The sequence below is a fragment of the Aythya marila genome (genome assembly GCF_965140915.1).
Source record: "Aythya marila genome assembly, chromosome: 5".
In the NCBI taxonomy this organism is placed as follows: Eukaryota; Metazoa; Chordata; class Aves; order Anseriformes; family Anatidae; genus Aythya; species Aythya marila.
In genome coordinates this window covers 27,952,197-27,967,548 of record NC_139046.1, presented here as the reverse complement: position 1 = coordinate 27,967,548, position 15,352 = coordinate 27,952,197, and the positions used below count along the sequence as shown (strand labels likewise).

Below are 15,352 nucleotides of genomic sequence, written 5' to 3'. Positions count from 1 at the left end.
TTATCTTATATACTGTCAGCATGACATACAGCAATCAGTTTGCCACTTGGGGTGAGTTTGACCTTTTAACATGGTGACATGGTATCATAAGGTTGTGTATCACCAGTGGTGGGAGAACATATAGGACAGTGATTCAAAAGCCACTTGTTCCCTACTCCTAGCGTACTTGGTGTGATGAATTCCACAGAGAAACTGAATTGTTCCCCTGTATTTTGACCCAAAGTCGTCTAAGAGTTGACAGATTTGGCTAGAGTTTTATATAAGTCTCTATATCTGCAAACCTTAAAGAGTGAAAAATAGATGAGGAAAAATTGAGGCAAGCATAAGGTTCATTCAAATAGTTGCAACTTAATCTCTCACATTACAGTTCAGCTACATATCTATGTAGTCTGTATCTTATGACTGACTACGATGACTCTCCTTTTCATAAGGTTCATTCAAAACGTTTCTTGCTTCAATAGTTAGAAAACATCACAAGCAGCAAAACCAAGTTTGTTGTTGAATCAGATTTTTGACTCTCTGCAGACCCAGGATTCACTTAGAGACCTCCAAAACAGCATAAACTACATGTATCATACCACAGAGTTGTCATGCTTTACTCTTCCTATATATATAAAAAAAAACAAAACATTACTGTGTTTTCCAAAAGACAGAATATGCACCACTAGGCTCTGGTCAATTTATTGTTGAGATGAAGCAACAAAGATTTATATAGTATCTGGTTGTCGTTAAATGTTAGTTTGTAGTTACAGGCAGACAGAAAGAGAAAAGCAAAGGCAAAAAAGTATGTACCTGTTGGATAGTGTTCATTCACTGGCCAGCTGTCAACCTGAAGAGTGGCGTTGCCCCCATTCCTGGTAAAGCGCACCACATGGTATTTGCCATCATTTACAGGTGTGCTTTCCTCTTTAATAGAGATGTCCACAGTACCAATATTGAAGACCACACCAATCTTGCCTTGCTCCTGAAATGAAAGAAAAAAAAAGAAAAAAATGTTTTCAAATTGCTGCCTATTAGGAGAACGTTCCCGGCCTATAAATCTCTAATGGGTAATTGTGCCAGTAGATGGCACTACAGAATACACAGAAGCATCATTTTGTGCTTTGACAGGATACATTTCATTGGCTCTGCTTCAATGCTAACATTGTCTTCTGCACTCTTCTTTACAGCTTTCACCTGAACATAGTGACTCATTTGCTCTCTTAAAACATCACAGAGGACAGTTGAGAAATCAGGCAATAAAACCAAAGAGATGTGGTGTGGAGGAATGGTTAAGTGAAGTAGGTCATGTGAATGTTGAGCAACTAGGAGGTCGCAAGCTAACAAAGTATCGAACGCAGCTCATATGAGTCTGAGAAAGTACGTAAATGAGTCTGAGAAAGTACGTAAAATCTGGGAGGTTTCAGGGAGGTTTCAGGGAGGTTTCAGGTACAAGGACATGATATCTGTTGGTGGTCTGGGAAAGTACTAACTGTTATTTCGGTTGATGGGAGTGGGAAACTAGATGATAAAATAGAGAAATGCACTAACCAATCATGAGCTTAGCTTTTGCAATATGTATGAGCTAATTATATTGAATTAGATAAAAGACGACTGAGCTATCCAATAAATTGAAGTTCACTGATCACTCATATTGAGCGTCTGTGTCTTCCTTCCGTCGACAACAAATGTCCTCGCAACAATGTGGATATATAGTTACTTGAGCAACAATTCCACTGATTAGTTATTCTCTTGTTCAATTGCCATCTGAAATGCAGCCACAGGCAGGCTTTAACTCAACTGTTTCACAAACAGACTAACAGAACAGAACAAACAGCCCCCACCCCCAAACAAATAACCATGGGATCCAGCAGGGTGAACAGAGGTACAAGGAGGAAAGAACTAGAAGGTAGCAAAAATGTATTAACCAACTTTGACTACCTGAGGGATGCTAATTACTCCTAAGCCAAATGGAAAACATTCCAGACTTTTGAAGGATGGGCTGCAGTCTTTTACTTTTTTTACTTTTTACTTTTACTTTTTAATATCACACACTCCAAGCAACGACTTACTAATAAAGCAGTCCCCTGCAGTGTTCTCCCAAAACTTTCCACCAGCCATTGACTAAATGGCAAGAGCAGATGGATGCAATTTTACTGATCATAACACATTTTCCTGCAGCTCGCCCCATCTAGTTCCAAGCAATAACTAGATTCAATGACTTGAGGTTGTGAAAAGTGGACCCAAAGTATGTTCAGGTTAGATAAATAAAATTATAAATATTAATTCAAAGGATGCCAGAAATTCCCAACAGTGTACCATACGGAAGCAACCAAAACACATCTTCAGGCCTTCAACAAGGAGGGGCATCAGTGTGCTGACCATCCATACCATATAATTGGCATTAGCCTTATTAGCTGTTTTAATAGAAAAATCAAGGAAGAAACAAAACCAGAGAGTGGATAACTGTCTCATATCTAAATATAACCTCTTCAAAGCAGACCTGCAGCATAACTCAGACTTTTTCTTTTTTTTTTTTTCTAATGCCATCCCCCCATTCTTTGAACTACAATACTGTTATCAGTTCAAAAGGAAAACAGTCCTGTAGTTAGAGGTCACTAGAAAACTAGACTGTGCTTCAATTACTTGGAATTTGCACTGTAATAGCATGCACCTTAATATTACTTTCTTTCTTCTTATAATGATAAATTTTAGATGTTACTATGTACATACCGGATACCAAGAGTCTCATGTTCATTCACACTACTGTGCTTTGGACTGACGTCTCTGCAAGATAACAATCTTTTTACCCTTGTAACAGAGGGTAAGTGGACTAACGCTCCCAGCAGATGCATGAACTCAGACATCATTTGAAAATAATCAAACTTTCCTCTCTTATGCTACCCCCAAAATACATGAGTTTTCACTGAGCAGAGGTTTTTTCCAAGCGTATTGGGTCTGGCTGGGATGTTAACTTTCCCTGCAGCAGTCCATACAGTGCTGTGCTCTACACTTGTAGCTAGAACAGCAGTGCTATCACCCCAGTGTTGTGTCTGCTGCTGAGCAGTGCTGGCACAGCATTGGGACTCTCTCTAACCCTCCTAGGTGGTGGGCAAAAAAGGGAGAAAAGAAACATCACCAGGGCAGCTGACCTAAACCAACCAAAGGGATATTCCATACCATATGATGTCACACTCAGCAATGAAAGGTGGAAACAGGAAGAAGAGGGGAAGGGTGGGCGCTCGTTGTGAAAACGTCGGTTCTCCTCCTGAACACCGGCTACCTGCGTTGAGGCCCTGCTTCAAGGACGTGGTCAATCATCACTCACTTGTGGGAAGCAGAGGGTAATTTCTTTCTTCTGCACTTCCACATAGCCATTGTTTTGTTTTTTCTTTTTTCCCTTTTCCCTTTCCATTTTTTTTCCCTGTAGTTAAATTGTTTATTTAATAATATTTTTTCTTTAATAATTATTTTTTTTTCTTTAATTAAATTATCCTTATCCCAACCCATGAGTTGTTCTTTACTTCTTCCCCTCCTCATCTAAGGAGGGGGAGTGAGAGAGTGGTTGTGGTGTTTAGCTACCTAGCACGGTAAAACCACCACACCAAGTAAAGCTATTGCTGGCATTACCATTTTTTGACTTATAAAGTGATCTTGTATCACTGTGAGTGAATCTTTTGTGTTAATAAAGTGTCTCCATAGTAATTAGCAAAGAGCAAGTGATTACTTCTTCCTAGACAGCAGGACTCAAAGAATGTCTACTGACCAGGTCATCTGGTTACTGTCTCCATGTGTTTTGGCAAGGTGCTGCCTTATAAACAACCTCCCAGAGAACCTCTCATACTGCTTTTCAATCACCCTCAGAATGTCAATCATGTTCTCCACACTAGCACAGAGACCACTTAGAGTAGAGTCCACCTTGGTAAGTCTTAGTGTAAGCATGTAAAATGAAAAGCTACACCATGTCTAGTGGAACAGATAGCCACCACCACCACAGAGGAAAGGATTAAGAGGTATTCAGCAGAGAGAAAGATATGTATTTTCAAGCCCTACAGGCTGAATGAGGCAGAGATAAAAATTTGTAAATGGGGAAGGAGACAGTGAGAAGTTTAACTAATCTCCCCTGAAGAAAGAGAAAACATTTCTGATGTCCCCTTTGATGAAAATGAGATAGTGCTTTTCGCCACTCCCTTCCCCAGGCTTTAAGGGCAAACCTAATTTAAAGAAGTAGTGATAACCCATGGATAAGAGGATAAACCGCAAAGGGGAAGATTCTGGAAGAGAAGGACTGCAAACTGAGCCCCAGCTTGTGTTACTGCATCCCGGTCTGGGCCCCCAGCACAACAAGGACCTGTTAGAGCAGGTCCAGAGCAGGGCCATGAGGATGATCAGAGGGCTGGAGCACCTCTCCTATTAAAGAAAGGCTGAGAGAGTTGGGGATGTTCAGCCTGGAGAAGAGAAGGCTCCCAGGAGACCTCATGCAGGCCTTCCAGTACCTCGAGGGGCCTTATAAAAAAGATGGAGAGTGGCTACTTACTCAGGCAGATAGTTACAGCACAAGGGGGAACAGTTTTAAACTAAAAGGGGGAAGATCTAGATCAGATGTTAGAAGGAAATTCTTCAGAAGTTGGTGAGGCACTGGAACATGTTGCCCAGAGCAGCTGTAGATGTCACATCCCTGAGGGTGTTCAAGACCAGGTTGGATGGGGCAACCTGATCTAGTGGGTGGCATCCCTGCCCATGTCAGGGGGGTTGGAACAAGGTGATCTTTAAGGTCCCTTCCAACCCCAACTATTCTGTGGTTCTACGAACTGGCCCCTCAAGCTGCTAGAGAAAGGAGGGAAATGAGCAAACTGGTACCCTCCCCTACCCCAAACAGACTGCTGCCCACTCTCACAGCCAAGGAAACATACCCCTTCTCAAAGTAGCACAACACTTGGTTGCAACTGAGAAACACCCCCCCAAAAAAAAATGTGTAAAACAAATCACGGCCCTAATCAAAGGCTTCCTCCAGCTTTATTCAGTCCCTTCTTGGGCAGAGCTCCCTGTGACTAAGTTTTGCAGGAGCAGGACATTAAGCCAGATTTTGATACTCTTACTTGGACTGAGTAGGAGTTTGTCATGAAAATGGTTCCTTTCCAATTACCAGGACAAAACACAATGTAACACAATTATCTGAAAGCACGGCTACTGAAGCCAAACTGCACACACAGACTTCAAGATACAGTTTATTCATGGTATTTTATATCTCTAGGGCACCAGGCTCTCTCTGGAGAAAGAAAGAAAAAAAAAAAAAAAAAAGACAAAAAAAGCAACCATTACTTTACTCATTCCTGTTAGAAAGAAGAAAACCAGAAAGAAAAACCTACAGCAAAGAACAATGACTACGGACACAGAGCAAATCCAGGATTTATTTTCAAGATCTCTTCATTTCCACAGTTTCCTACACTACAACACCTCATTAAAAGCAGCTTTTATGAAGACTTCTTCCTTCCTTCTAAATTTGAAAGACAAACATTACCATTAAAATTTAACATTTCATGACAGACATGACCTCTTTCATTCAATTTTCAGTACAGATAGTAGCTTTTTTTTTTTTTTTTTTTTTTTTAGCATTACCTGACATGGGTATTAACTAGACCAGCAAGTATATGTCAAAGAAAGATTTACCTTTGAACCACTATGTTTACTTTGTAGTTAGAGGAAGAAAAATCCCAACCATCAAGGAAGGGAAAAGATGAATACAAAGGCACACAGTGTATGCAAGTTATACGCTCCAGAGAATTTTAATAGACAGCGTGTGTTTTTTCCTCCCTGCATCAGCATTCACTGGGCTGCCTGAAACACCTTCCATGAAAGGGTGATCATGTGTCCCCCAAAACTGCTGTCTTCAAAAGCCACATTGCCTTCTCCTCACTTACAGCCTTTTTGGAAATAAATTTCCACCAAGACTTCAGACAAATAATTATGATTATATAATTGAATGGTTTCAGATAAATTATATTACCAAAATAAAGCAAAGTACTAAAAAGAATGTACAGGGCCTCTCCTTGGTGTCTCTATTCTACGCCACCCTTCCACAAGCTCCTGGCAGCAGTTGCTTGTTATATACATGGCTCCCAAAACATTAAGAACATCATTACATAACACAGGGGCTAATCTATAGCCTGGGATCTGGAATCTCACTCTTAAGTGTTATTTTATTTTGGGCAGTGTTTTCTTTTACCTTTCCATGAAACAGATTCTTCATCTGTGAAAGAGGGGTAACGGTCACCTATCTTACCTTGCTTTACAAGCCCTGTAACCCAAACACATTTTCCTTAAACACTAATGACATTTTGATAATTTAAAAAGCAAACACAATTTGGAAATATGAAGCAGGCAGGATCTGATAATGGCCTATTAAAGCACCAAGGGCAATGTCTGCATCTCACTTTGGTGGACAGAAAGAAACCTGACTGGAAGAATCTGGAGGGCACTGAAGGAGCATGATATTATCCTTTTAGTCCAGAGAGTACTATCCAACAGCTTCACAATGCACTAGTTTGAGACAGAGATTGTGAAATTCCAGCCTTTTGGCACTGAAATCCTAACCTTTTGGCTGGTTTGTTATAGTGTCCTACCTCCCCTCAACCGTCTCATCCCTGAAAACAGCTGCAATCCAAGTGGGGCAAGGTCCTAAGCTTTTTTCAGCTTCTACCTTCAGCTCCTCTGAAACCCATTCCCTTCTTCTGAAGGGACCTCCAAAACATTTCTGAGGTTTGACATTTTCACAGGTAGTTTTTTTTTTTTCTTTTGTTTTCCCTAACCCAAGGAAGGATAGAGCCTGTCTGCATGCAAATACTTCATGTGATGTATGTTGTTGTGTAATTGTTGGCACTTCCCCCCCTCCATGTGCCCTTGCATTTTTAAAGGCACCTATGTTTCTGTAGAAGATAAGATGGAAAGTCAAATGTGGGTGGCAGTAATTTTGTTAGATGAGCAGTTGCACTGTGGTAGACACCACATGCCAATAGCCACATATACTGTGTACTCTCAAAAGGGCTTTATCTTTCAGTCTTCTTAATCTAAAATTCACATCACCCAGACTGAGAGTATACAGCTGTTCCCTGTGTACAGAAAGGATTTCATTCCAAAAACCAAGAGAGAGAACCCCAGGCAATAGGACAAATCCTACTCTTGGCTGCATCGATATGAATCAACAGCAATTCTGCTGAAGAAACTCAGAATTCTTACTGATGCAAGCAGAAGCAGAGTTTATCCCAGTATCTTTATTTTGTTTTACTTCTTTTTCTGAAACTAAGTGCAAAAGAAAAAAAAATAAAGCATATCCTACAATTTCAGTAGGATTTCAAGTAACTGTGTTTTCTCACTCATTTTACTTTATTATTTTTCACAAGTCACAAGTGTGCAGTCTGTTTCCTCCCACCCTGGCAGGTTCCAGCATGACTAGACCTCAGCCCAAACCTGGCAGACAATACTCCTAGTTACTGCTTTCTGAAGACCACTCCTGATTGTGCTGCTCACTTTTCCAAGCGACACATGCTCCTTCAGTAATACAACAAGCCTTTTGCCTTGTAGGAAGGTTTTGTAAACTTCCCCCTCCCAAACGCCTCATACGTATATTTTTAAGTCTGCTACCTTTACTTTCAGGAAAACTGTTTTTTTCTTACAAGCTCAAGCACTACTCTTCCTGGAATGGCTTCCTTCTGCATATGGCCCTCAGAATCGCAAAGAGAGCCAAAAGAGATCAAACTTGTATTTCTCCCTCTTTGGAGTTATTTTTCCCCCTACTTATTGTTCAAGTCTGTTCAAGTCTTTGCTTGGTTTCTTTTTTTTTTTTTTTTTAATGGGAGGGGTTGTATTTTTTTTTTTCTTTGCAAAAAAAAATGGATTCTGGATGTTAGCCCAGCTGTCAGATCACTCACTCTCTGTGGTTTGGTGGACTTTGCACAATAGTATTAAATGTAGTGAAGTATTCAGTAGAACTGAAGGCATAGATGTATATTCCTTGGAGGACATTCACGAGTTACTACAATGTCAAAGCACTTGATGTCAAAGTTCTTTACTGACTAGGAAGGGGGGTGAAAACCAGCATTGCACTCAGAGTGCCCTTCTGAGCTGCAACTAGAAGGAAACGCATGGCTGGACAGGCCTTTCTGGGATAAATATTTTCACTGAATTTAAGAAGGAGAGACACTAGAGCCTGTATTCAGTGCAGATATTTTTTTCTTTTTTCACTCTGGTTATATTTAATGCCATTTTTAATAGCACTTGGAACTAACTCTGAAATTGGTTTAATTAGTTTAATAACTCTACAGTTGGGTAAAGGGAGAGCTTACTGCCTGAAGTCTTCCTTTAACTAAATAAACAGCGATGGCAGGGAAGCCATGCTCAATGAGCGGCACAGCCATTTGGCAAACGTAAGAACCAAAAGTTGCAAATGTTGTTAAAGAAATGATAGGCTCACTCAACTTGGAACGTTTTGATCAAGGTTCAAGCACTTTATAGTTATCTTGAAACAAGAAAAAATATTACTGAGGTGACAAGGTGTACACAGGACAGCTAATTTGGAGTGATTTCTGTGTGATATTCTAAGAAGCATTAGGTCATCTTTTGTTTTGTACTGCTTGTTGCTGCTTCTTTAAGATGTCAAACCAGATCCACTAAATCCCAATTACGAATCTATTTATCAGAGAGAACAATATACATACAGGTCAAAATAAATAGCAATTATTACTCTTAAGGGCCATGGTTTTTAAAAGAAGCAATTCTCACAAATACATAATTTATGAAGCTAAAAAGGACAATTGTTATCATCTAGTCTGCTCTAAAATTTTATGAGACCATATATTTTGCCTGAATTGATCCTTTTTTGAACTACAGAATATATTTTAGAACAACGCTCAATTGTGATTTGAACATTTACAGCTGAGGAAAGAATCATTACAGATCAGTCATTGCATTTGCTTCTTTGATAAGATTGGCCCAGTGTTGAACACAGTCAAAAAGGTAAGTGGTGTGTCAAGAACTATAAAGAAAAGGAACAGCAGACTAAAGGCAAATCTCTGTTATAATTAATGGTGTACCTTTGACTTTAATTTCTGAATACAGTACGCAGATCTGTACAAGCTCAATCAGAAAAGAAAATGAGGAAATATAAAAGGTTCAAAACCACCAAACTTGAAACGGTATATATAAAAACATAAAAAAACCCAGATGTTTTATTTTTAATAACTCAACTACAAATACATAATAAAATCATTTGGTAATAAAATTTAAGCAAAGGAAGTACATTTTGAGACAGTACATAACTGAACTGTGCAACTCACTCTCACAGGGTATGTTGCATGCCTAAGATACATTCAAAAATAGACAAATTAATGGCAGGAAAGTCAATCAAGAGCTATTGAACACAACAGTGTGAATATAATCTTCTGCTCAGCAGGTCCTTAAAAGCAGATCATTACCGTTTGTTTTAACTTTTACCTCCTGCATTAAAAAAAAAAAAAAATCTCATGTCTTACTTCCAGAAATGAATTGTAAGACTCTGATCAAGTCAAATTTTTTTGAATGTTATTGCCATTTCTTATTCATTTTGTAAAGTGGTGAAATGCTGACACTGGCAAAGTTTAATGGGTATCTTTTTTATTAAAGGTTTTGAAAGCGTGGTTTAGATAAAGATTTGCCAGAGTCATGCTGGTGTAAATAGTCCTGCCTTAAAGCAAGAAAAGTGCTAGAGCAGATGACTTGAGATTCCAACTTCATTTTTCTGTGATTGCAAACACTCCCCAAAGCTTTCCATGGCATAATAGATACCTACTCAGTCCTCTGTCTTTCTCATTGGAAAGCACTTTTTCCAGTCCTTATTTTAATCTTCCCATGACCCCTGAAACTCCTCCAGTTTAGTAATACTTTTCTTCAAATTTAGTCAACATAAATTTTCAACCTCAGTTCACAGAAATCACACAACCAGTTTGGTTTACATGTTCACAGGCCATATTGTATCTTTTGGCTGCAATCTTACACTGGGGGCTCACCAGTTGAGCCTCATTCCTCATGACTCCATAGCCTTATACAGGAGTGCTCTCAGGAAGTGCCCCTTGTACTGCGAGATGGCCTCTAGCTGAAGTAAAACACAGCCACGCTCCTCACTAAGAGCTCACCAAGATATCCGGAAAGCAATTTTATATTTTTGATTGTGTATTTGGGGCACAAGCTATTAGATAATACTTTTTAATGGCCCATACTACAAAAAAGAATAGCACAGAAATAAAGCACTACTGAAGCATGCCTTTTCTATTTTTTTTCTTGACCAAACTCCCTGGCAACACCATGGGAATACTGAGTTACCAGTTGTCTGTGACAGTTCAGCTCTTTTAACAAATCATTCCTCCCAGTTTACCTTATGTCCTCTCTGTCCTCTCCCTTCATCATTCCACCCTTCAATGTTTGCCTTTTTTCTGATATATTTTTTTTTTAATCCTGAATAAAAAAAAAATAAAAAATGCCCCTCACAAGGGGCAGCTAAAGAACAGCGCATATGCAATATGGAAGCTGCATTCCTTCCCTGCTCCTCAAACCAGGTACCTTGCACTTGATAAGAGGTTTATGCATCATTGCAAGTTTTTATGTAACCTTAATACACAGTATCAACAGAATTAAACTTAGGAATTAATTCGGCACCAGAAGTTTCCTTATTTCTTAAAAGGTGATACTATTAATGCAGCTTGAGACCTTTTGAAGTTTTGACTCACTCATAGATGTAATCTAGTCTGGTTTGAGCACATTGCTGAAAGGCAGAAAAGATTTATTTTCTGCTTTTACTGCTGCTCAGTTACACCTTAAACAAGCCACTCCATCTTTTTAGACTATATAGTTTCTGGCTTATCATGCAGTGCATTTGCGTGGTACCTACCACAGTGGAGCCCTAGTATCTGGATGCTGTTGTACAAATAATTAACACTGAGCAGAGTATCCTGATATATAGTATCACAACATTATTACCATGACCAGGCATGTACTAAGCTTGCCTTAAACCCGTTTCCTCAAAATCAGGGGAACAATGTAGCATATCTGGTTGCTCTCACTTAAACCTGACACCCGCTGAGCAAAGCTGAGCGATCAGTAACGTTCTGGAGTCTTAAGAGGGAGGCTGTGCCCAATTAAATCGTTTCTTCCTCTGACCTAACAAAGCAACAGTGCACTGCCAGTCAATTACCAAGCAGTGAAATGTAATAAGAAATACACTCAGGTGTGTTTAGGCCATACAATTTGTGGAAACAACTGTTGCTACACAGCTAGCAAAGCTCCAGCTGTAAGACCGCTAATCCTTCTCATGTAGGGACACCATAATGCAAGTAAGGAAACAGAAATTAACAACATGCTGAAAATGGGGCATTACTTAGGCAAACAGAATGCAAAAAGCATTATGAAAGCAATACCTGTCCATCAGTTTACTGGCAAATACATTATTTATATAGCAAATTTATTCCCTCAGTTTACAATATGCATCAGGAAAACCTGCCTTACATGATGGTATGAGCTTCAACTATAATTAGGACTAAGCATTCAGCCTGTGCCTTTTCAAAATATTAATAACATATCCTGGACATTTTTGAGAAATGATACGGTTTAGATATAATACTGGACTAGGAAAAAAACAGGAACCACCCTGAATGTTGATGTCAACTTCTGTTTCTCTAAAGAACTGACACAATGCACACCGTGTGTTGCATTTTAAACTTAGAGCATCCCTAAAGTGTACCCTTCTCCTTTATTACAGAAGTCAAAAGCAGCCCCTTCCACTTCTGTTCATAAATGCTGTCATGTAACTCACTCCTCAGACAAAAATGTGACTAGCTGCTAAAAATGCCACATCCGCTCAGTAAGGAAAAGGGTGCCATAACAAGTCATATTTTAGAAGGGCAGAAGAGCAAGCAACCCACTTTCCAGGAGAAGCATCTCCATCCATCTCAAAACGTCTCCACTGGAGTTTTACTCCACTGGGTAACATTGCCAAAGATTTATGCTGACAGAAGCTCAAGTGTCAGTTACACAAAATACAGTACCAGAGATCTGATCCAGGCAGCATGAAATAAACGGCGTACCTTAACTAGTAGGCTTCCTTATCAAGAGAGCTGGTATAATTGCATGATGTCTGTGGGCTGAAGGCGCAGCATATATCATACACACTGTAACAGCAATCAGAGCTGTCTGTCTCAACCCATAACCCATAGAAAAGTGAGCACTTGTCAGGAAAATGGCATTAAAAAAGGACACCGCTGCCTGACAGGAAAGGTGATCACAAATATCAGCTTGCCACCATCCAATTAACCCAGGCATAGCAGATACAGAAGTACAAGGGCTGCAGCTGCATTGGATGAAATTAATCAATCTAAACTTTGTTTTGCCTAGAGTATGTTCATAAAACCTATTCTACCCTTAGTCGTGCACAGTATTGTAGTGTTTCAGAGAGTTCCAAAAAATACGTGTTCAAAAGTATTTTATTACTAAGCACTATGTATCACTATATTTTCCTTTTTCAGTGTGTTTATTTATAGAATTCTAACAGAATTTAATACATTAGAGTCTATGTTGTATGTTTCTTTTGAGATGAACATAACAGATTTCACAAACTATATATAAAATCAACAGTGTATTGTAAACACAGCAGTAAGTCGTCTTTTCTAGAGAAACGAGAACGAGGCGTACGAGCTCAAGTTCAATAGGCCTCCCCAATCAGACAAGATAATGAGGAAAATATGAGTATATGCAAACACAAACAGTGACTGGATTCTTCAACAGATTATTTCTAGCTTTTCAAACCTTACTTTTTTAAACTGCCTTTTTTTTTTTTTTTTTTTTTTTTTTTTTTTTTTTTAAAGAAAGCTTAATATGGCTTTTGAGATGTGTCTGCACTCCAGCAGAAGGCTTTTCCTATCCTGAATTGGTTTCCTAAAACTTTGAATGGGAGTGAGAAATGCAGATAAAAATGTGTGAACATGAACACTGTGAATATCACAGCATGGGAAACTCATATTACTATATACTCATATTACTAATGAAAATTGCCCAAACTAATTTACTTATCTGCAGATTTTAATAAGTTTCTATGACACAGCACTACTTAGAGTAAGGAACAGTGGAATATTAGACAGTGATGCTAAAAGATAAACAAACTGCTTTTGAACACACAGCTCAAAGGAGACCACCAGCACCATTTCCATTTTGTGCATTAGAAAGCAGAGATAAAAGGAAATGCCAGAATTTCACAGGAAACAGAAGTGACAGGAACAGAAAAAAAAAACAGTTATTTTTGAGAAAAAAAAATAATAATGAGAGTTATTACAAAATTACCACTAAGTACTTTAAACATTCACATTTTATGTATGCGTAGGACCTCCTGCTTAAATAAATTCACATAGAACCCTCCCATTTTCCATTGCAACTTTTTTTTTTTTTTTTTTTTTAATCTATCTCAATGTGTGTTTTTTTCAAGATCCACTGTTGGAGGATCTCTGCGTCTAGAATTTTGATTATTTCTAGGCCCTTTAACCGGAGTGCCTCTATCCCAGGAGAGGAATTTGGCTCCTCCAAGACCAAGGGAATTTTTGCATTAATCTTCACCAAAAGTCAATAGTTGCTTCTGAACCTAGTAGGAAACATTACGTTACATTCAGGTTGAATTTTTCTCTGTAGAAAAGACAGCAATTTTACTGAATCAAAATCTAGATGAGCCTCTGGGAAAAAAGTTATGACTTGCCTGCTTTGTGTTGTGGAATTCACTTACTGTAAAGCTGCTTGGCAAGGATCTATCAGACAGACAGCCTTGCCAAGTTTGCAATATGTTGGTTAAGTCAGAACTCCTGATGTCAAATTCAAACTTGATTATCGGGAAAGGATGTTGTACAGAAAGCTAAAGTATTTCCAGGACTCATTTTTGACATATTAGGTGTGGAAAAAGTAAAGAGAAGATTAATGTCAACTTCTGTACCTTTCTCTGATATTTTCTCCTCTCTACCATCTAGGAAAAAAAATTATCATGAGACGTGATAGGACAACCAATAAATGAAATGAAACCGCTTCCGTAGGATTATGCTGAGAGTGTAACCCTATTGCAATTACAGCTGACCTTGATTCACTTCCTGATTCAGATTCCAACTCTATATGGCTGATCACTTGTTCACATTAGGTTCTGTGGGAAGAAGCTACGTTTCTTTAGGCCTGAAGGAAAAGATAAAGGACCACCTCTACAGATAACCTTTCATAAATTCATAAATTTTTGTAGGTACCATCAGGAACACTAGGGTAATGAAGTGTCAAGGGCATGGGAGGCAAGATCATTACAGACAGATATAAGTCACGGATTGGGAAGCCTTCTTCTTTGAATCACGCTATTTCATGGTGCAACAATAAGACAGCTTACATCTGAAATAAAAATAGAGAAGGAATCAGAGAGACTCCTATGGCAGCAATGCTGGACAGATGTTGGAAGAATGTGAGGTAATTGAATAGCTTACCTAAACAAGACATAAAGATCATAAAATGACTTTGTAGTGTGCTGTATAGGAACAGACCACAAATGTCTATTCCTTGATTAGATCAGAGTTTTTATGAACCAACAGGAACAGCCAATGGTATTATAGCTACATAACTGCTGTGATTTAGACTGTTTCTATTTAAAAACTGGTAGTAGAAAATTTCTTGCCTATGTCCAGCACCTCGTGATTTGGCCACTCAGTAAATATCACCCAAGTAGAAGAACAGAGTTCCTCCCCTCATTATTTGTTTTGTCAGCATGCTGTTGAAATTAATAGGTCAAACTCTGACATTTGCATTGAGGAGAAAGCCCTACAGAGGACCCAGATTTAGAGGGAAAAAAAAATAAAGAAGAAAAAAAAGATTTGGCTTGATACCGTATGTTCAGCACAAAATATCATAGCCTTTAGAAATCGAATTTTCAAGAGTTGCCATTTAGCTTAAGGAAATAAAAGATTTGCCTTATTTCATCTTTTTGTTTCCAATATGACTGTTGCCCCACCCAGCCTTTCTCCTTCCTATGCAATCAACCCACCTGATGAGCTGATTGGAAGAGTCAATTAAGTCCTAACAGGTTGATTGTGTTAAATAAAAAGTGAAGGAGAGATAAGGGTGATAGATATCTCTGGCCAGCTATTACAGCTGTTGGCTGTGGGTGTTCTTCATGCAGATGGAGGGCAGTATTGGCAGCATATGGCATGGGAGTTTGGGCTTGGAAGGTAGATAGAACAGATTATTGATGAAAGGCAGTAAACCCAAAGCTGCCTGGGGGATAACAAACAAGTCTAACAGATTGAATCGTTGACCACCTTCTTAGTTTCTTCACCTCTAG

At 38.9% G+C, this 15,352-nt stretch overlaps 1 protein-coding gene across 6 annotated transcripts in view; it reads right to left on the bottom strand.

Moving 5' to 3' along the window:
* NRXN3 (neurexin 3) overlaps nucleotides 1–15,352 on the bottom strand; it is a 934,456-nt gene that overhangs the window by 134,779 nt on the left and 784,325 nt on the right. For all 6 annotated transcript variants that reach the window (XM_082761542.1, XM_082761545.1, XM_082761544.1 and 3 more), the window contains one exon: nucleotides 793–964. In XM_082761542.1, the coding sequence (XP_082617668.1) occupies nucleotides 793–964 (172 nt within the window). The remainder of the gene's footprint in view (nucleotides 1–792; nucleotides 965–15,352) is intronic.